At 36.6% G+C, this 24,163-nt stretch overlaps 1 protein-coding gene across 1 annotated transcript in view; it reads right to left on the reverse strand.

Moving 5' to 3' along the window:
- AGTPBP1 (ATP/GTP binding carboxypeptidase 1) overlaps window positions 1–24,163 on the reverse strand; it is a 199,528-nt gene that overhangs the window by 75,520 nt on the left and 99,845 nt on the right. The window contains exons 13-16 of the mRNA XM_017859926.1: window positions 14,509–15,221; window positions 2,632–2,715; window positions 667–753; window positions 434–582 (exon numbers count right to left, since the gene is read on the reverse strand). Coding sequence (XP_017715415.1) covers window positions 434–582; window positions 667–753; window positions 2,632–2,715; window positions 14,509–15,221 — 1,033 coding nt within the window. The remainder of the gene's footprint in view (window positions 1–433; window positions 583–666; window positions 754–2,631; window positions 2,716–14,508; window positions 15,222–24,163) is intronic.

The raw sequence follows: 24,163 nt of genomic DNA on the forward strand, positions 1-24,163 counted from the left end.
TTTTTTTTTTTTTTTTTGGAATAAATAAATCCCACTTGGGATTTGTTTATCCCAAGTTGGGTTTATTCCAAATAAAAAAGGCTCATTCAACATTCAAAATCAATCAACATAATATACCATATTAACAGGCTAAAGAAGAAAAATTACACAATCAGATGTCACCATCCGAGTATACATAATAAACCTTTAGTTCCATTCAATTTGTATGAAATCAATCATTACACTTTAAAGGACTTGCCTATACAAGAGTAACTCTTTTTCACCAACAAAACCTTGACCTATTTCAAATGTTGCATAATATCTGAATTTTGGGAACTAGAGAAAACAAGACTGAAACATTTTTTAAAAGTTGATAATTTTTTTTAAAAAACTTCCCTTTTCCACAGTGAAGATGCCTGCATGCCATCTCAATTGGGAAAGAAAATTGTCTTACCATAATTAAACTGACTGTTGGACTTTTCACAGTTAATGATGTTAAACCTGTAAGCAACACCTGGCCGCATTCCACTGACTTCAAAGTAAAACCACTGATGATAATGATTGCTGTTTATATCTGAGTTCAGAATAAGATCGTATTCATTTCTGAAAATAGAAGACAAAGAAATCGGATGAAAATTAGGAAAATATCTGTGCACGTACAAAATGAGAAAATCTTAAGTGACTTACTTTCTAATCTGAATTACTTTGCGCAGATTCCCAGATTCAAATTTGGAGTTAAATTTCAAAATATCTCCCTCTTCTGGAATGGTGTAACTAAATAAAATTTTAAAGTAAATATATTAAAATACATTGCACTTAAACAGAGGAGCAAAAGTAAATAAAATTATAATTAAAAATACATCACTATTGCCATATCACCTTCCTCATTATTTTTAAGCTGAAGCACAAAACAAGCACAATCAATACACTAAATGTGGATAACATTAATGGACAAACTTATAATTAGAGACTTGTTCTTATGTTTATACTGATACAGTAAGAACTTTTGCCTCACTGAATGCATGCCATTTCTAAAATACTTATTTTTATACAAAAAAGAACATTTTTAAAACTGCTGTGACCTGTACTGAGCAGCAACAATTCTCATAAACCATACAGTTCTCAGGTGACAATATTATTTTCAAATCGAAGAGCTAAATTACCTATTATGTTATTTAATTAGCATCAAGAAGCACACGTATTATCCTCATTTTATATACTGATTATTAAATAAGCATTTACCAGGTATCTACTAGGTGCCAGATACTGTTTGAGACATATGTCTGCTTGGTTCCCTGACCGAAAGCAAACTCTTGCTCTTCTGGAGCCTACTCTCTAATAAGAGAGGACTAGGACTCTAAGATGCTCAATAATTCTGTCCAATAGCACAGGTATGCCACACTCAGGGTTCCTGAGTTTCTGCTTCTACCACTCTGCCTGTCTTATCCGACAAAGAATTATCAATGTTGAAATAATTAAATAAATAAGGTATATGTTTCTTCTCTTCTATAACAGTATTATTACAAATTTAGTCATTAGCTTTGCTACAACTTATGCTTTTATCTAACAAAACTTAAAAAAAAAAAAAGTGTTTTAGCCAGGCGCAGTGGCTCATGCTTGTAATCCTGGCACTTTGGGAGGCCGAGGCGGTCAGATCACCTGAGGTCAGGAGTTCGAGACCATCCTGGCCCACATGGCAAAACTCTGTCTCTACTAAAAATAAAAAAATATTAGCCAGGTGTGGTGACACTTGTCTGTAGTCTCAGCTACTCGGGAGGTTGAAGCAGGAGGATCACTTACGCCTAAGAGGCACAGGTTGCAGTGAGCTGAGACTGCACCACAGCACTCCAGTCTGGGCGACAGAGTGAATGAGACTCCATCTCAAAAAGAAAAAGTGCTTTTTTCCTCCAAATACGATTGGCAAGATGTGAAATTTTCCAAAAATATTAGTATGTTGAGGGAGAGAAGAAAGCCACGGACAGCTAACTGAATTTCTCATATGAGAAGGCAGCTGACTAAGTAAGAGTCAAACTCAGTATTTGTAATTTTCATTTATTTACTTATATTTAAATCCTAAAATGTGATGATATCAGTGACAATCTTAAATAGTAAATTACTAACACATCAAGGATCACAAAAAAAAATGCATTCCAAAGATTGAGCAGGCAACCTAAATGAGCCAATTATAAGCAGTGAGAGACAACAGGGTGTGGTGAGGACTGTGGAGAAGGATCAAGCAGATGCTCCTTCTAAAGGGATGGTAATTTGTTATCCTAATGAAACGAAGGCTCAGTATTGCAGGACAAGCCAGCATTTCATGTAAAATATCCACTCTCCTAAGTGAAAGTAATTTCAGTTTTTTAAAAATACAACATCACTGTGTAACCATTACCTTAAGCCCATTAAAATCTACCTAAAACAAACAAAATCTCGTGATAGAGTTAAGTAGGTAAACATGATTTACCATTATCATTACATCCCAAAGGATGAAAACCTAATTAAGTCGCAACTAGTTATAAATTAACTATATATTTTTATTATTTTAAAAACTACCAACATTTTTCACAGAATTTTTTTTACCTTTTAGAAATAATACCAAAATTTTATAGAAAAACTTAAAACTAATAAAAGTTTATTAAAATCAAGACTTACTTTGGGTTATCTAAGTCATATACCACACGATCTATGATATCACTCTGATGTATTAGCCTTTCAATATCTTGAGCAATTTTTGTCCTGAAATCATAAAGGTTTAACCAAAATGTATTATTATACACTAATGTACAACTTTCTCCAAAATAAACTTCGAATGAAAAAAGTGTATGATAAAATTCTTAAAATAAAATAATTCCTCTACATATGTTGCATACAAAAAAATTAGCAATACATAACAAGACAAAAATCAGTTTCAGAATCTGAGTTCTAGAAAATAACCACATAGAATACAGCCACAAGTCCAATCATTAAAAACAAAACAAAACAAAAAAAAACCTTGAATGTCTATTTATGCCTTTCCTCATAGAAATGGTGTGGTTTCACTATCTAACCCTTGGGCAAATAATTCTGTATACATAGTAGCAGCATTACTAGAAGGTATAAAGATCTGAAAAGCCAGAGATTATGTAAGAAGAGTATTTTTAAACCCACCTGGCTGGAATTTAGCTAAAATGCAATTGGCAGTCAGCCTGCATGTTCTGTAGAATCTCTCCTCTCTTTTGTGGTGGGAAAGGAAAGGTAGAGGGAAGGGAAACACCTGTTTGAGGGAGCAGAGGATGATTCCCTGAGTACGCAAAATTCTCTAGACTTGATCTCTCCCTGAATCACTCCAACAAAATAAACATTCACTAACTAGAAAATTCCTACAATCCCTGCCACTGTCCTAGAAGACTAAGTCACCCATAGAACCCACAATCTTTACCCCATCAATATTTAAGCAAACGAAGACAATAATCATCAAACTGACAAAAAAGGTGACACCAAAATATAGCCAAAACAGAACAGATTTGGTTCCTAAAGGCAGACTATCTGGAACTCCAGGTAGACTGGCCACAAAGTCCTGCTAGTGTTAATACATAGCTACTTCTCATGTAAAACTTATTCTTAAAGAGGAAGGTGATTATATGCACTGATTTAAATTTCAACTTTGTTCGCTTCAACTGAAGATAAGTAATGCAGATTAGAACTGTGGCTTATAGATTTATTGAGAGCAGGGTGAGAAAGTGTACCAAAATAGTTTATAACAAAATCTCAAGAATCCATTAAACACTGACAGTCTTAAACTTCAGGCAAATCTGAAACTAGTCTCCTGCACAAAGACACTTTTCCATGATTAAAGGATACTAACTCTCATATAATTTAGAAATATATGTAACAATATCACAGTATAACCTTAAACTTAAAATAAGCCAAGAACCTACCCTAATTGAAAAATTAAAAATTACCAGGAAAATATCAGAAGGTATGATAGTTAAACATATAAAAAAAGGAATATTAAAAAAATAAGTAAAATGCAGCCGGGCACGGTGGCTCACACCTGTAATCCCAGCACTTTGGGGGGCCGAGACGGGCGGATCACGAGGACAAAAGATCGAGACCATCCCAGCCAACATGATGAAATCTCGTCTCTACTAAAAATACAAAAATTAGCTGGGCGTGGTGGCACATGCCTGTAGTCCCAGCTACTCAGGAGCCTGAGGCAGGAGAATCGTTTGAATCCGGGAGGTGGAGGTTGCAGTGAGCCAAGATGGAGCCACTGCACTCCAGCCTGGTGACAGAGCAAGACTCCGTCTTAAAAAAAAAAAAAAAAAAGGGAAAGTGCTAAAACTAATCTTAATCTATTAAACAGTTAAGAATAATTTACTTTTAATTTTATTCTATAAAAAATAACTCATTACTGACACAGTAGTCTATCAGGAAAAAAGATGTAGTATCAAAAAATTAAGCTGCGCATTCTTGATGTAAGTTTAATGTCATAACTTTAAAATGCCAATTATAAAGAAACAAGCTTTTTTAAAAGCTCTCAATTACAGTAACACATAAATAAATTCAGAATTTACATTAACCAGACGGTCAACAGTGAAGGATATGGCACTTTCACATACTCAAATATACCACATGAAAATTTAAGTGGTCAAGTATGGGTGAATGACTATATCTATTTGTCAGAATAATTTATTTAATTAATAAATAAGGTTGATATATGCCACAAATATGTAAAAATTAATTCACAAAGGTTTGGTTTTTGATTTTTTAGCAAAATGTTATGAGAAGGCTAGTTTTAACAGCTCAGTTCCACAGTGATGTTCCATAACGCACAACAGGGTCAACGAGCTTGGGTCCTACAGGGGCCAGCAGGTACGACAAATGAGTGAAGCTGACGGGCAGGAACTGTGGAAAACCAAGGACCACAGCCTCGGTCTAAAAACAAGCTAACTGCTGCTAGGCAGGAAACAGAGGTGAAGGTTGTTGACAACCTTCAAGAAACACCAGAAACTTGGACTCGTTTGGGAGATGTGGAAATCTCCCAAATTTTAAAGGCTGGCAATTGATTTAAAAAAAAAAAAAAAAAAAAAGCCACTCTGCAAGTTAAGCCAAATCATGTGCAAGTTGAAAATGGCCTATATACCTGTTTGTAAACCTCTAACACTGTATTTTGGGGGATATAATTGCCCATTTACATTAGACTAGATCAAAAATACTTGAGGGAAATCTTTGCCCTGCCCTAAGCCCTCTTTAATAAAGAGGAAAGGCAGGGCATGGTGGCTCACGCCTGTAATCTCAGCACTCTGGGAGGCCAAGGCGGGAGGATCACAAGGTCAGGAGTTTGAGATCAGCCTGGCCAATGTGGTGAAACCCCATCTCTACTGAAAATACAAAAATTAGCTGGGTGTGGTGGCGGGCACCTCTGATCCCAGCTACTCAGGAGCCTGAGGCAGGAGAATTGCTTGAACCTGGAATGCAGAGATTGCAGCGAGATGCGACTGCGCCACTGCACTCCAGCCTGGGAGACAAAGACTCCATTTCAAAAAAAAAGGAGGGGAAACAGCTTTTCAGACATGGATTTCTGTTAAGCAGATCAACTTTTATAAAAGAATGACAACTCTTTCTTCCTTTACCCCAGCTGCCTATTGAAATACATGGCTTTTCAGTCAAAACAACAAATATTCTAGGTACTCTCAGGGACTATCACCCCAAACTTACTGCCATTCAACACTTATCAAAGACTTGGCATGGAAAGGAATAATTTATGCAGGACTGTCTGGAAAATATACAGCCTATTCAGTCCATACTGAAAAAAATATGTGATATGTGGCCACCAGCAAAATTGTACTTTGTTAAGTTTTCAACCACAGAGCAACACTACAAGAAATAATTTAGTAAATCTCATTGCTATATTTATTGTAAGAACATTATGGGAAATGTTCATCACATAACAGTATGCTCTGAGGTTCCATATTATTATCTGTATCTGCTAGAAAGAAGATTCAAGAGCATCTTCTTTACAGAGAGTATAACATATATATGTGATCAGTACATATATATGATCAACAGGATAGGCTCATGATATAGACCAGGGTTTGGCTCTTGGCTCTGCCACTTACCAGCAGCATAACTCAACAACCCTGAGCTTCAACCTACTCTTCTGTAAAATAAGAGAAACAAGAGCACCTTCCTCGTAGAGTTGTTATAGTACTAAATGGTACACTTTATATGCATATATACACTGCATATAAAATGCTTGTTACTGAATTGTGTGTCTGGCCCACAAAATGCCTTTAATAAAAGCTATCTGCTGCTTTTGCTTCTATCAATACTTCTTCCACTATTGCCTCAATTCCAGAAGTACCTGTGTTTTCCAAGCCATTCTAAACTTCATATAAGAAATCCAAGGTTTTGTTTTCCTTATTTTGCCTTTGCCACAATTCTTTATCTACTTTTTAATTTAAAATTTCTGAAAAGGTAATATGCTGGCATTACACAAAATCAAGTACAACATAAAAGCATAAAATAAAAAGTCTCACTTATTAACACAACCCGTATCTTCCATCCACATAATCAGGGAACTACTTTTCTTCTAGATTTTACTTGATGAAAACATAAATGTAGATTGCTTTTTCCTCTTTCTGATACAAAATCTAAAGTGTCATAAAACAAGCACCTTGTTTATTTCATTTAATAATACACCTTACAGCTCTATCAGGGTACAGGCAGCTTTTTTTCAACCAGTGCACATTATTCATAAAAAGGTTACACCATAATTTATTTAACTAGTCCCTGACAGATAGGCACTTGAGTTGTATCCAATCTCAAACCAACTCTGCAATGAAAAACTTTGGATGCCACTTCACACATACACAAACTATGTGTGCACACAGACATGTGAGATTTATGAGATAAACAGATCTCACAAATTCCCAGATGTGGGACGGACATGTCAACGGAAACACGCACGTTAATCTTGATAGAATCTGTCAGATCGTCCTCTACCAGTGGTATTCTCAACTGACATTCCCACCCTTAATGTACAAGAGAGGCTGTTTTCCATAACCTCATCAATAGAATGTGATGTTCAATTAGATTTTAGCCAATTTGATATGTGGAAAATGATATCTCAGTACATCTTAATTTACATTTCTCTCATTTGGAGTGAAGTTAATCATGATTTTGTGGTTGTCACTGTTTCCTTTCCCTTATTTTCATTTTATTTTCATAAACGTAAATTTTAATACCTTGAATGTTTTTTAAAACAGGCAATACATATTATATAAAATTATAATNCGTTAATCTTGATAGAATCTGTCAGATCGTCCTCTACCAGTGGTATTCTCAACTGACATTCCCACCCTTAATGTACAAGAGAGGCTGTTTTTCCATAACCTCATCAATAGAATGTGATGTTCAATTAGATTTTAGCCAATTTGATATGTGGAAAATGATATCTCAGTACATCTTAATTTACATTTCTCTCATTTGGAGTGAAGTTAATCATGATTTTGTGGTTGTCACTGTTTCCTTTCCCTTATTTTTCATTTTATTTTCATAAACGTAAATTTTTAATACCTTGAATGTTTTTTAAAACAGGCAATACATATTATATAAAATTATAATAAATTTATAATAAAACATTTTTTTTAAATACAGTTTTGGTTTTTTTTTGTTTTTGTTTTTTTTGCCAGGCACGGTGGCTCACACCTGTAATCCCAGCACTTTGGGAGGCCGAAGTGGGCGGATCACAAGGGTGGGAGATCGAGACCATCCTGACTAACACGGTGAAACCCCATTTCTACTAAAAATACAAAAAATTGGCTGGACATGATGGCACGCGCCTGTAATCCCAGCTACTCAGGAGGCTGAGGCAAGAGAATCACTTGAACTGGGAGGCAAAGGTTGCAGTGAGCCAAGATCGTGCCACTGCACTCCAGCCTGGGTGACAGAGCGAGACCCTGTCTCAAAGATATATGAAAAAACAATGGAAAGAAAATAAATCAAAATGTTAATAATGGTTATCTCTGCAGGATGGGACAAAAAGTGATTTCTTCTTACTCTCTAATGTTATGGACTATAAAAGCAGGAAAAAATGCTAAGCATACTTTAAAATAAGAGATGAATTTAATTTTAAATCCAACTTAAACCAAAAATATAGGCTTAAGTAATCATCAGTATGTGTTTACAATACAATTTTTTAAATGTTAGTGCACTACGTACATTGAGATATGAATCTCACTTATAATGGACTGTTTCTCTTCCATTTGGAGGTAAAGAGATTTTTAATCAAGTTTTATTCATTTTATACTGAACTTTCTTTAAAACAGTGATTGCACATAAGAAAACTGTACAGTAGAAATTCAAAATAACAATCAGGATATTTTCACTGAAATAATTTAAAGGAGTCTAATGCTTCCTTTTTCTGAAAGTGATAAAACAGTAATTCTTCATTAATTTTGACATCATTCATTTACAATGCATTCAGGAAGGGACTGTGATAAGTTGGCAAATAATTCACAAAATGTCATCATTTGCTCAAAAATAAGACGCAGAAGACTAGGCAAATAAGCAAACAAAAATTACCATCCTCAACGTATTTTTTAAAATAAGCATTTCTGAGTACTTTGGAAATACCTTTGACCTAAACTATATTTGACATTTTATCACAAATATAGAACCATAAAGCCTTCAAAGTGGCTACAGGGGTCAGCAAACTTCTCCTACAAAGAGCCAGATAGGCTTTGCAGGCCACGTGGTCTCTGTCACAGCCATTCAACTCTCTAACGGTAGCACAAAAACAGTCATAGATAATGCATTAAAAAACAAGGCATGGCTGCGTTCCAACAAAATGTTATTTGTGGACATAAATATGAATTTCATACTATTTTCATGTGCCACAAAGCTTTATTTTCCTCTCAATTGTTTTAACCATTTAAACATGTGAAAACCACTTTTAGCTCATGGGCTGAACATAACCAGGCAGATGTGGTAGATTTGGGATGGATTTGGCACATGGACCACAGTACGCCAACACTAACCTAGGCAAATGACCACCAAACTCTTTTTAATATGACCAACAAGAAACACATTTTAAAGATCACAAGCCTACAAAAGAGAAACAGAGAGGTGAATCAAAGGAATTATGAAACAATACGTAGCTGTACTACATGTGACACACTGTCGCCTTAGTATTGGTTACTAATGAGCATCAATCCAAATCTGACAAACACTGATCTAATCTTTGCTTTTAAAAAGTTGAGAAAATTGGTATCTAGAGAAATAAAGTTATTTGTGCGCGCGCGCACACACACACGCACACGCACACACACACACACAGAGTGGGAGAGTTAAGTCTAAAACTTGCTTTTCAGAGAGCATCCTGCCCTGCCCTGACAAGATGTCTTACCACACATATGGTCTCACCCCTCTCATCAAGTCTAACCCAATTATCCAATCATTTCTGCTATACACATATGTTCTTCCAGTCTCACATTAGTGTTACTTGGAGGAACAAATAATTTTGAAGAGTTTCCTACCCATTATTCAAAAATAATGGGTAAAAAGGTGAAAAGCGAGAGTGAAGGCTTTGGAGTATGCACCTGTTAAGATCCACACTGCACTGCTCACCATAACTCCCAAATAAACACTTGAAAAACTCAGTTGACCCCTGAACAATGCTGGTTTGAACTGCACAGGTCCACTTATTTGTGGATTTTCCTTCCCCTTTGCCCCCGCTGAGATAGTAAGACCTACCCATCCTCATCTTCCTGCTCCTCAGCCAGTTACTTAACAGGAAAATGACAAGGATGAAGACCTCTATGGTGATCCATCTCCACTTAATGATTAGTAAACATATTTTCTGTTCCTTATGATTTTCTTAATAACATTTTCTTTTCTCTTACTTTATTGCAAGAACACAGTATATAACACATATAACATACAAAGTAAGTGTGCACTGTTTACATTACTGGTAACGCTTCCGGCCAACAGTAAGCTATTAGTAGTTAAGTTTTGAGGGACTCAAAAGTTATACTTGAATTTTCAACTGCACAGCGGCTGGTGCCCCAACCTCTGCATTGTTCAAAGGTTGACTGTATTTGCAAAGAATATGTAAAATTAGGAGGGGAAAGGCAGTAACTTTCAAATACCAAAGTAACGTTGTCTATTATACAATCTGTAATCATTTTTAAATAAAAACACTTTATTTTTGGTAGTAGTCATGGCTAAGGTGATTAACATTATTGGGGAAGTCCTATACATCTAAGTAACATAAATAGAATCACATTGCTTTGTTGAAATATGAAATCTTCAGCCCCAATAATGCAATCATTCTCAGGACTACAACTTCATAGTGAAATATGGTTATGCTCCTGCTGCATGTCAACTATCTTGATACCCACAGAAATGCTGGCAAATATGGTATGAAAATGGAGGGACAAATATGATGAAAGGTGTTCTCTGAAACACAGGGTATACAAAGCAGTCAAACTTGGTAAGAGTCACCGCCAAACAATTATATGATGATGAGACTAGCAGACAAAGGTTTTAGATTGCTTCAGAATGTATGACTTATTTCTGCAGCAACAAATCAGAACACATCTCCATCAAGGTCATGAAAATCAATGGGAAAACATCTCTATAGGAAAAGAAATCTTTGAAACTTCTGGAGAGACATGGATCACTTGATTCTCAAAGGTGTTTTGGAGCCAGTCCTGTTTTTCTCATTGCAGATTTTCTAGCAGCAAATACAGGTAACAACGGAGTTGATTTTGTTTGGTGTTTTTTTGTTTGTTTTGTTTGTTTTGAGACGGAGTCTTGCACTGTTGCCGAAGCTAGGGTGCGGTGGCACGATCTCGGCTCACTGCAACCTCTGCCTCCCCGGTTCAAGTGAGTAGCTGGAACTATAGGTGCCCAAGTAGCTGGGACTACAGGCGCCCGCCACCACACCCAGCTAATTTTTTGTATTTTTAGTAGAGACAGGGTTTCACCGTGTTAGCCAGGAAGGTCTCAATCTCCTGACCTCGTGATCCACCCGCCTCGGCCTCCCAAAGTGCTGGGATTACAGGCGTGAGCCACCGCGCCCGGCCAACAACAGAGTTTTAAATTTCCAGGTTTTTTGTGTTTGTTTCCTTGAGCTGCATCTCCTTTGCACTTTAACTTGCACACCGACATATCTATGTCTAAAGCACCTGTACCAGCTGTCATCCATCTTTTGATTTCTTATCATGCTACTTACCTCACACTATCAAAAATGTATCTTAAAGCTTTGTTTTGGACTCAGTAGTATATTACACTGTACACAGGCAGTACTAATGTCAGTTACTTCAGGAAAAAGTCCTACAGATGGCCTAATATATTGAAGAAGCTGGACTCTAACCTGTACATTACATTTGCAGGACAATTCTGAGGTCCATGTTTCAGAAACAAGGTGAGAAAACTAATCATAAATATTAAGACACAGAAGGTTGGAGAAGAGTCACAGTAACTCCCAATATGTATAAATTCCTCCATCATCAGGATAGGCTCGGTCAGGGAGAGAGGGGAAGTGAAGCTTGGAACCATGGATAGAACAAAGTCCTCAATCTGCATATAGACATTCACAGAGATATGACAGCTAGTCAAAGCCATCATGCATTTACCTGCAATACATCTACACTTAATTAAAACATTAAGTTTCTTTACATATTGATATATACAATCAAGTAAACAGAGTTTAGTACTGGTTATCGGATGCTGCTCAGAAGCACTGCTTGGCAGGGATATATGTCCCTTGCTAACATAAACATGTAAAATATCTAAATAAGTGTCTTGACCGATGAAAGCTTTCACAATATAAAGTCCAGGAGAGGAAATAAGAGGGTTCGTTGGTAGTTAAAATTAAGTCTGAGAATCAGAGGCTTATACAAAATTGTGCCTCTTTTCTAAAATCCTTCTTCCTTCTAACCTTACCTCAAATATTACAGGCTAGTAAGAGAAAATACTTTCAGTTTGAGGCAATTTAATAACAAAATTTGCTTTCAAGGCTTAAAGAGCACTTAAAATTCAGGAAGTGCCTTCTGTAGTCAAAATGACATCTTCGGCTTTGGATAGATAAAGAGCCTAAGAGATGATGCTGAAAAGAAATATCAAGCTGCTGCCTGACTCTGACCCACTCCAGCCAGGTGTGTCATTCAGATTCTTCAAAAAGCAGATGCCAAGGCACAATGAGATATGCTCCTGTGGGCCTCTCCTAAGGGGAAACTTGGAAGAGAACCAGTGAGACAGAGTTCATCCTCAATCACTGTAATTGTTCTCAGGGTTACAACCCCTCATCTCTATCCCTCACAATCGATTTACTTACTTACTTACTTACTTATTTTATTTATTGAGACAGAGTCTTGCTCTGTCACCCAGGCTGGAGTGCAGTGGCACGATCACAGCTCACTGCAGCCTCTGCCTCTTGGGTTCAAGCAATGCTCCTCCCTCAGCCTCCTGAATAGTTTGGACTACAGGTGTGTGCCACCACACCCGGCTAATTTATGTGTTTTTAGTAGAGACAGGGTTTCACCATATTGGCCAAGACTGGTCTCAAAACTCCTGACCTCAAATGATCCACCCACCTTGGCCTCCCAAAGTGCTGGGATTAGAGGGGTCAGCCACAGCACCCAGGCCCCAGGATTTCTTTAAATCCCCCTCACCCTCAGCTATCACCTCTGCAGGTCTTGATAACTTACCTAATTAAGCAATCCAAATTCTCATTCCTAAGCAGTGTGGCCCCCTGGGAATCATTCTCATTCCAAGGTGGCTGTAACGTGTCCATTCACAGTTAAAATTGAGGAAGGGAGTAGGCAACAGGCTAATCACTGGATTGCCTGTGTTCCACACATAGTCAACCCATCGCCACTGTGTAAACACAACCCTATCTCCATTAGCTGATCTGGGTCAATCACTTGTGTCAAGATGGTATGTTTTTTCCCCTCACCTGCTGGTCTTAGACACAAGGAGTCCAGAGTACCCCACTGGCAACCAAATCTTGTTGTTACATTGTACCCTGTGGTAAGACCGCACCCACTTTGGGAGCAAGGACTTCTAACCCTGCAGAGCCCAGAGGTGGAGGGACAGAAAACAAAAAGTCCCTGGGTGGATACTGGATACTACACTAAATAGGGCCACTTCTATTCCCACCTCCTGGTTCCCAGGCTTGTGTATTCTTTCTACGGAACTATGCAAACATTTCTAATTTAGTGTATGTACTGCATGCTGCAAGATGGCAACCCAACCATGCAGAGGATTTCCTGAGTCAGAGCTTTGCATGGGCCTTTTGAAGGCCACTGTAGCACTCCACGAGGCCAGCTGCCTCTGGATGGTGCCAACTGTAACATGGTAGATGCCCTGGCACAGACCCACTCCCACGCGTACTTCCCAGGGAAGTAAGTCCCCCATTCTTGATGCTATGATGTGTGGGATGACACACCTGTGAATCAAGGGGCCAACCAGTGGCACTAAACATACACTAAGTTGCCAAGTAAAAATAATGAATTATATAAGATGCTACAGGTAAAAAAAAAAAAAAAAGATACAGTTATTTTCTCAAAGGAACTTATATAGTCTAAAGAGAATCAAATACAGCAAGTTCTTCCTTGTTCATTACATACTATGCTTGTAACAAGGGTATACCATTTTTTTTTCAGATACTGATATAAGCCATTATCGTAAAACCTTCACCATAATCACCAAAACCAGTCCCGATGCAACAAAAAAGGTATTTTTATATGACAAATATTCACTCGTTGGCAATATTTAATATTATTTGTAATATCTAACCTTACTCAGTAATATTTAATAACCTTAGTTACTGCTTTTATGAATCCTGTATTTTTATCTTATATATTTCCAATTAAAATTTCAAACTTTACAACAAAATAATACTGTCTATATTGCTTCATTTATAGTCTTTTTATTTTTTCAATTTTTAATTTTTGTTAGTACATAGTAGGTACATATATATATATTTATGGGGTAAATGAGATATTTTGATACAGGCATACAATGCATAATAATCACATCAGGGTAAAAGGGGTATCCCTCACTTCAAGCATTTATCCTTTCTTCCAATTATACTCTTATTTTTTAAACGCACAATAAATTACTGTTGATTGTAGTTACCCTATTGTGATGTATAGCCTATTTTAAATCATATACTTAAATCAAGTTCAAATGAAAAATTACTAAGTTAACAAATATTGCTAAGGTAATATTTATTCAAAGATTATTAAATAATCTGTTATTATATTCTGAGATTCAGTATTAATAGAAAATTTCTAAACTATCCAATGGTCAGGTTTATCATTTTGGCTTCATCTGAATAAGTAATAAACTCAAGAAATAAAGTAAACCAACAAGGACAATTTCAAAACAATGCAAAATTTCCAAAGCAGAATTTAAAAATACAATAACTTATAGCTCACAGTAATTATCTTCCTAAATGCCTGAAGTAATTTTTTTAAGACTGCCTCATATCTTGACAATAGCCTTATTTAGAAGAGGGGAAAATATGCGACTCACCTCTGTACACCGTAAGGCCTTTCTAAAATAGGCTCTTTGAATGGAGGCGGAACGTGACCAAAATAATCAGGATAAGCCACCTCTGAATATTCCGGAACAGATTTTGTATTTTTCACAATCTCAATATAGAGGTCTGGGTCATGGAGTGTTGGTCCATCAGGTACTTCAACCGATGCTTGTTCTATTGATGAATTTGACTCCGTATCTTCATCATCTTCAGTTTCAACTCCAGTGCAGCAAAGCTTCCCTAGCTGAACTGTTCTTCCCTCAAACAGAACATTTCCACAAGTAGCCATGTGTGGACACGCTTTAGCACATGTAAGGACAGTAAGAGGAAGACTGCAGTCCTTCTTCACTTCTGCAGTAAAACCTGGGGCTGTTTGAGAAGGAATATTCTGCAATGTAATTCGGTCCAAGGCCTTTACAATATCATTGTTTAAACCATGGACTGATGAAATAGTTCTATTTTGATCACCTGGCTGCTGTTGTAATGTTCTATCATTATCTTTAGTATCTTCTTTTGCTAGACCCATAAAGGTAAGCTTCTTTTCACCTTCATCTTCTTTAGAAGATATGTTCTCCTTCATTACAACTTTTCTTAAATTGCCAGGATTCCCAGATGTTTCCTCGCCTGCCGTAGGAACAACAATAGGACCACGTACTTTTCCCTCAAATACAAAAGGCTTTGGTTCTTTGGAGATTAAATCATAGTCCTTTGAAAATAAAAAATATGTTTAATCTTTTAACTGTAAATATTAAAACGTATTAACAAAACTAATACATTCATGTTGTATATTGTTTCAGAAATTTTGAAAATTTTAAAGATAGATAAAACAGGGTTTGTTTTCATTTCACTAAAAGACAAAATTTTAACCATAACAAATTCATAACACCTACTTTACTTTTCTATTATAAAATAATGCCTACATGTCACAGAAATGTGGGAAACCTTAGAATTCTAAGTAGAAAAACATAAAGACTCCAAAATCCTATTAGGGACAACAACTAAATTGTTATTCATTAATTCAATAACATTACAGTGTCTGTTTTGTGCAATATTCATGAAGTGTCTATTTTGTGCCAAGCCTTGTTTCAAGCACTTAAGACACTTAAAAAACAACTCTTCCCTTTTGTAGCTTACATCTGTATAGGGGTAGAAGAGAGGACTGTCAATACAACAAGTAATAAATACAATATATATATTTATATGTAGAACGTTAGAAGGGTAAAGTGCTACAGAAAAAAAAAGGGGGGGGGGGAGGGAGGGCAAGGCCGGGCCCGGTGGCTCACACCTGTAAGCCTAGCACTTTGGGAGGCTGAGGCAGGTGGATCACCTGAGATCGGGAGTTCAAGACCAGCCTAGCCAACATGGTGAAATCCCGTCTCTACTAAAAACACAAAAATTAGCCAGGCATGGTGGTGGACATCTGTAATCCCAGCTACTCAGGAGGCTGCGGCATGAGAATCGCTTGAACCCAGGAGGTGGAGGTTGCAGTGAGCCGAGACCATGTCACTGTACTCCAGCCTGAGTGACAAAGTGAGATTCTGTCTCAAAAAAAAAAAAAAAAAAAAAGGAGGGCAGGACAGGCAGGACGTAATGTGGATTGGGAGTACCAAGAGAGCAGAGGTAAGTGGCAACTCTAAATGTCATTGGTTAGGGAGTCTCATGAGCAGATGAAATAGAAGCAAAGACTTTAAGAAGGTGAGGGCACCACACAAGGGGCGCATTCCAGGCAGAGAGGACTACAGCACATAGCTCCCAGAGTGGAAGAATGCCTGAGGTGTTCAAAGAACAGCAAGGATGGGATGGCTGGGAAAGTAATGGACAAGATGAATGCCACGATGAATGCCAAGCGCTGGAGAGCCTTACAGACTATAAGAATTTGGGTTTTTACTCTGAATGAGATTGGAAGCCATGACAGGGAAGGATGCCATGACATGAATTATTTTTGAAAGATAAGATCCTAGTGCAGGGTTTCTGAATGACAGCAGCCAACATTTTGGGCCAGATCATTATATTTTGGATGATTTAAACAGATAAATATGGTGTATATTTAAGTCATTTCCAAAACTGGGCTATTATACAAAACTGCAATAAAAATCTTTTGCAAAGAGTTTTGCTTTATTTATAATGATTTCCTAAGCACTGAAATAGAACTGCAGAATCAGATATTATAATCAATTTTAATAATGCAAACTGACCAGAACACTGAACTCTCCAAAAACACTTGTATTAATGTATATTCCCAGTAACTATACATTAAGAGTATCTCTTTCAACTGCTGTCTTCTTTGACAACATTCAATACTATAGTTTTTAAAAAAACTTTTCTAACGTGGTAGATAAGAAATATTATCTTGCTGCTATTTTAATTTGCATTTCTTTGACTACTAGGAAGCAAACACTTTTCTATACATCTGTTAATCAGCTGCAATTCTTAGGTAACTTTTTTGTTCCTGCATACAGGGTTTTTCTTATTTTATGGTATAAATTTTCAAGTTAAAAAATTTGTATACACATACATACACGAATCCTCCAGCTAACCCATTTTTTGAAAATTGTTTTTCTGGATTTGCAATTGATCTTTTAATTTGGGTTAATTTCCTTATATACATCATGGAGTCAAAATGAAGAATCTTCCATTGTGATTTATTCCTTGAATGTCCACTGTATACAAAGCAAGGATTCAAAGATGATTCACAGGACCCCCTGTACTATAGCTAAGCCAAGAAGACAGTGGAAGCACTAAGGAGGGAATAGGTAGTTCTGCATTAAAAGGGCTAAAGGGGTGGTAAGTTTGCATTAAAAAACACATTTTGTAGGAAACGTGGTAGGCTAAGTATCCACCCCACAGAACTGTTTACAATTGTTACATATATTAAAATATTTTAAGTATGTCATTAAGTGGATAAGAAAGCAAGGATAAAGGCCAAGTATCAAATGAAGAAGGGATCCGTATGTGATAAGCTGAAGACTGAAGCTAGCTTTCACTCTGAAAACGTGTAAACCAGGTGACCTTGGGTACGGATTTTCCCATCTCAAAGACGATGAAGGACAGGAGAAAAACCCTGAACTGGCATAAGGTAATTTTCCTCTCAAAAAGATTAAACTCCAGAACTACATCTTCAATATATAGGTCCTAGAAATACTCCCACCACAAAAGGGGGAAAAAAAAACATAAAAAGAAAAGCCAACTGTCTTAAATTTTAAACCATAGCTCTAAGACAGTGCAAAGTATCACTACTCACAAACTGGCATTAAAAGCCGGCCATCAAATCACATGGATTCGTAGCCTGAATTCACATCACCTTGGTGGCCCAAAAGCGCTTGAGGATTCAATCTATAATGGTGACTCTCAAAAGCAACAGCTTCTGCAGTTTCCACATACAAAATTATAAAGAAGGAAAGAACCCTAAACATACAATTCGGCAAGGTAGAAGGAAAAAGAACCAAAAGAAACATCAGATATTGAAAAAGACCTACAAGAATCTCAGACTAAGAAATGACCATATTTAGTATGTTCAAAGAAATAAAATACTGAAAACAAGAATTAAAGACTTATTAAACGCATTTTGTAAGCTGTGTGTGTTTTTTTTTTTTTTTTGGAGAGGGAGTCTCATTCTGTCTCCAGGCTGCAGTGCAGTGGCGCAATCTCGGCTCACCGCAACCTCCTACTCCCTGGTTCAAGCAATTTTCTCTGCCTTAGCCTCCCGAGTAGCTAGGATTACAGGCAAGCACCACCACACCCAGCTACTTTTTGTATTTTTAGTAGAGATGGGGTTTCATCATATTGGCCATAGTCTCCATCTCCTGACCTCGTGGTCTCAATCTCCTGACTTTATGATCCACCCGCCTCGGCCTCCCAAAGTGCTGGGATTATAGGCCTGAGCCACCGTGCTCAGCCCCTAGTAGATATTTCTAATGACAGATGAGACAAAGCCAAAAACAGAATTAGTAAACTGGCAGATAGTTCTAATGAAATAACCTGAAGGCAGCATAGAGAGGCAAAGAAAAGGAAAACAGAAAAAAGAGGTTAAAAGACATGGAAGGGAGTAAAAAGGTCTACATTCAATTCGAATTGCAAAAGAGAGAGGGCGAAAACAAAATGCAGTACCTGAAGTAGAGAATGCAGTTTTTCCAAATCTTATCAGAAAACAACTCATAGAATCCAAATACAATAAATCCCAAACAGGATTTTAAAAAAGAAAATCCGCACTTAGTCAACATTACTAGGAAACTGTAGCGTTAAAGCAAAAACAGTGTATGTTAAAAGCCACCAGAAATAGTTTCTTATAAAATGAAAACATACACTTACCATACATACCACCTATCAATTTCACTGATAGGTATTTACCCAAGAGAAATGAAAGCATATCTTCCCAAAAAGTTTTTTGTTTGTTTGTTTTTGAGACAGAGTTTCGCTCCTGTTGCCTAGGCTGGAGTGCAGTGGCGCAATCTCAGCTCACTGCAACCTCCAGCTCCCGGGTTCAAGCGATTCTCCTGCCTCAGTCTCCCAAATAGCTGGGATTACAGGTGCCTGCCACCATGCCCAGCTAATTATTGGTTTTTCAGTAGAGATGGGGTTTCACCATGTTGGCAAGAATGGTCTTGAACTCCTGACCTCAGGTGATCCACCCGCTTCAGCCTCCCAAAGTGCTGGGATTACAGGTGTGAGCCACCACACCCAGCCACCCCAAAAAATTTTGTGCACAAAATGTTATCAACTTTACTCATATTAAAGTTCAATGAAGTCTAAAACTTCAGACATTCCGACACTCATCCACAAAGAAATTGTGGTATATTTCCACAATAAAATACTGCCAAGCAATTAAGGAAAGAACCACTGTCACATGGATAAACCTCAAAAACACATGCTCAGCAAAAGAAGCGTGACCCTAAAAAGTAAACGCTGTATGATTCCATTTATAAGAAGTTCTAAAAGTCAAGACTTGTCACAGTGACAGACAGCAGATCAGCAGTCACCTGCACAGGAGAGAAAGAGACTTCAAGGGGCCCAAGGAGACTTTCTGGAATGACAAGAAATAATTCTGTCTCAATGGGTGGTTGCCACATAGGTGGATAAATTTGTCAAAACTCACTGAACTTAAGTGAAACTTACTGTATGTAAATTATAACTCTACTGTATGTAAATTATAACTCAATAAAGTTGATTTTTAAAAAGTAGCCAGAGGAAGAGATTAATTTTAAGAATGTTTTAGGAATGTTTACAAAATAAAGAATGTTTACAAAATAAAGACACTTTCAGGGAGAGAGGGCAAGACAGCACGTGCACAAGTGCATATCAAGTACACGCCACTGAATGACATGATCCCAACAGAAGGTCTGAGACACAAAAGGTAATGAAAATTTTAAGTGGTAAAGTGGTAAAAATATCGGTAAGTCTACACTAAACGTTTTACATTTAGTAAAAAAAGCAAAGCAAGGCCGGGCGCGGTGGCTCACGCCTGTAATCCCAGCACTTTGGGAAGCCGAGACGGGCGGATCACGAGGTCAGGAGATCCAGACCATCCTGGCTAACACGGTGAAACCCCATCTCTACTACAAAATACAAAAAACTAGCCGGGCGACGAGGCGGGCGCCTGTAGTCCCAGCTACTCGGGAGGCTGAGGTGGGAGAATGGCGTAAACCCGGGAGGCGGAGCTTGCAGTGAGCTGAGATCCGGCCACTGCACTCCAGCCTGGGCGACAAAGCGAGACTCCGTCTCAAAAAAAAAAAAAAAAAAGCAAAGCAGTAACAAGTGGGTTTTTTAAAAGCTAGAGTTAAGATACATAAAAAACCTATCTGACGTTACTGCTTTGCTTTTTATGTTTAGTAAAAAAAGTATATGTATATAAATATATACATATAAAAGCTGATTTGGGAAGTCACGGAGTTAGAATACTCGAAGTTTCCATTTATCATTGTGGGAAAGAGGAAAGAAAGGTCCTGATTTACTTTAGACATTGACAAATATGTTGGAAAATCTACAGTAACTAGAATTTTTGCTTATTTGCCAATAATCAAACTAATACTTTAAATGGATACAGTTTATGTAAATTATACCTCAAAAAAGTTGATTAAAATAAAAAAATAAAAAGACTGTATGTACAGTTTTCAAACTAGTAATAGGTAAAAGTGGAGTGAGAGAAAGATAATCCAAATGAAGGCAAGAAAAAGAGATAAACATAAAGAGATAAAACTATTAAAAATAAGTTTTCATAAATATAAATCCAAATATAGAAGTAATTACATGTAAATTATCTAAATGCTTCAGTTAAATGACAAAACTCAGATTTCGTATTTTTAAAATCCAACTACATGCTGTTCAAAAAATACACATTGAAGGATACTGAAAAGTTAAAAGTTAATATAAGTACATTAATATTTTTTAAAGTGCTTTTTGTCTTAGAATCTTAGAGGTAAAGACAGTAACTTCATAATGATAAAAAGTCCAATTCAAAAAAGGAAGAAAATTCAATCTACATGTATATACAATAAATAATAACCCTCAAAAAATATATAACAAAAAACCGACAGACCTGCAAAGAGAAACATACTCATAATCAGTGAGAAATTTTTCCACTGTGAGAAATTTTTTAAATACTTTTTACAGTGATTAACAGAATAAGAATAAAGATCCGTAAAGATAAAAGAGAACTTAACTTCTCAACACAATTAACAATCCTTCTCCTAATAGGCAAATAGACAACTGTGACTAACAAGTGCAGAATAATTTCAAACACATAAGAAATAGTAACAAAAGTTGATCATATCCAAGGCCATAAAACGAGCCTCAAAATTTTAAAAGGTTATGATTATAATTTGTCCTTATTGTACAACTACATGCTAGAAATCAATTAAAATATTTAAAATTTTTTATTTTTTAGAAAGCCAATTTTAAAATTATCTTTTTTAAAAAACCAATGAATCAAAAAAAACTCATAAGATTCAGAGTAAAGATAATAAAAACATTAAACATCAAAATTACTGCTTATAAGATGCAGCAAAAACAGTAATTATAGGGAAATTCATAGCCTATCTATGCATGCATACACACGCATGTGCATGCACGTGCGCGCACACACACGAAAAGAATAAGGCTGAAAATTACTGGATGTCTACCTTAGATGATAACGCAAAAAAAGAAAATAAAAAAGAATGAAGGCAGCAAAAGTCAAGACACAGCACATAAACATATCTAAATTATTTAGAGATATGAGGATTAACTTCAAAACATACAAAAGTAATTTCAGGATTTAGCATGTGGGAAAGGATTACCTATGTAAAACTATTTGACGCTTTAAACTTTTTCCATGAATAACTTTGACGAAAATTGAAAACCAAATTTAACAAGAGGAAAACAAGAAAGAAAAACAAAATATAACAAAAGTCCACATAGTAAATGTCACCATACTACTACAGATGTATGAATAAAAGAACTGTGAAAATGCAGAATTTTGATACTTTCAATATTCTGCCATCAAGAAACAAGAGAAAATAAATCTGTAATTTGTCACTATGAGTAAATAAACATAGCTTTGAAAGCATGGTAAGGATGTTGATAATTACTTTAATAATACCATACGTTACCTTCCAATAGCATTCATTTTTCATCTGGCCACTGAATAGTGGCCTTAACACATCTAGAAACAAAGTGGGCAGTGTTCAAGATTGAAACAAACGCATAAAGTAATTTTAAGCATTAATGGTTGATGCTGAAAATAATATACAAATGAAAGTGGAAAAAGTCATAATTGAAATTAACTTTGTTTATGTTTATTATCTTATGATCTACAAGAAGTGGATACAAAGATAGCTGAAGAAATTTTTCAAACACATCCTACCTGGAACTAACCAATCTTTTTAATCCTTGAAAGCATGTCTTACATATCGCTGCCTAAAATTCAAATACACACCTTAAAAAACAGAGCCTGAAGTATCAAATAATGCATTCCTTTGAAACTTAAAAATGACAAAGATAATCAAGTGGCAACACAATTACCTTAGAAATGATTTTTTGATTATGTCAATAAAAGACAATATGCTATTTCCCATTACATATGCTACAGAAATAGAGCTACTCTATATAAAACTTTACAGCAGAATAAACAATTAATTAATAAATGTGTACTACTTGAAATATCTGAAGTACCATCTCTTGCTTAAAGAAAATAAAAAGGAGTAACTTAGTGACAAGCTCTTTCACTCAGACCTGTCTTTACAATCTGACACTGGAGAAACCAAACTAATGGACAAGTTGGCAAGCTGCTCATAAAGTGCCATGTAGGAAATCATCAAGGTTAGCCTATTCTGGGTGACAAACTATAATTAGAAAACAAGGAATCTAAACATAGAAAGCAAGAACAATTCATCACAATCTAAAAGAAAGAAAATTCACTTGTGAAAGAATGAGAATCAAAGTCCTGGACTTAATACCGATAAACAGGTTACTTTTTTCTATTCCCAAATCAAAACTACAATGTGTAATCACATGAGAGTAGTGCCCCCTTAACCAAGGTTTGGATTTCCATGGTTTCAGTTACTGGAGGTTAATCACAGTCTGAAGTATTAAATGGAAAAGTACAGAAATAAACAATTCGTAAGTTTTAAAGAGTGCACCATTAAGAGTAGCATGATATAATCTCACACCATCATGCTCCATCCCACCCAGGACATGACTCATCCTTTGTCCAATGTATCCACAATATCTATGCTACCAACCTCAGTAGCCATCTGTTATCAGATCAGAAAAAACATGGTATATAAAGGGTTTGGTTTCAGGCATCCACTGGGGGTCTTGGAACCTATCTCCCATGGATAAGGGGGGCCTACTGTATATATTTCTTATATGTACAGAAAAAGTAGAATATACAGAAGAAATAAGTGATTTCTTCACACAATAATCGATTTCCTCCTCCAACCTTTTCCACAGTATTCTTCTGCCTTGATTTAGCAGTATTTGTTATTGCTGGTATTTTCAAGTGGTGCTTAGCTAGGCACAAATGTGTTACAAGAGCTAACGGATAACTGCTGTAGGTTGAATGGAAGACAATCAACCTATACTCTTTCCCAAATGCCTCTTCCTGTCTTCTTTTTTTATTTTCTTTTGACAAATACCTTCTCCTTCATTCCTGCCTTGCTTCTATTACCTCTGATTTCAAAGTACCTTCTCAGGTACCTCAAATCTAGGGGGAATAACAAGATACCAGAGCAGGGAGTGGCAGGGAGGGCTGCAGAAGGTGGATAGTTGTTGCATCTTTTACGGCATCTAAGGCTTCTAAGTTCCCAAGCTGAAACCTGAATGATTAGAACCATGAAGTGTAAACTCTAGGTGATAAATGTTTCTTCTTCTTTTTTTTTTTTTTTAGAGAAAGTCTCACTCTGTTGCCAGGCTGCTGGAGTGCAGTGGTGCAATCTTGACTCACTGCAACCTCCACCTCCCAGGTTCAAGAGATTCTCCTGCCTCAGAATTCGAGTAGCTGCAACTACAGGTGCGTGTCATCACGCCCAGCTAATTTTCTTATTTTTAGTAGAAACGAGGTTTCGCCATATTGGTCAGGCTGGTCTCGAACTCCTGACCTCAAATGATCTACCCACCTTGGCCTCCCAAAGTGCTGGGCTTACAGGCATCCACCACCGCACCTGGCAACAAGTA

Source organism: Rhinopithecus bieti, unplaced genomic scaffold, assembly GCF_001698545.2.
Source record: "Rhinopithecus bieti isolate Rb0 unplaced genomic scaffold, ASM169854v2 scaffold_51345, whole genome shotgun sequence".
Lineage (NCBI taxonomy): Eukaryota > Metazoa > Chordata > Mammalia > Primates > Cercopithecidae > Rhinopithecus > Rhinopithecus bieti.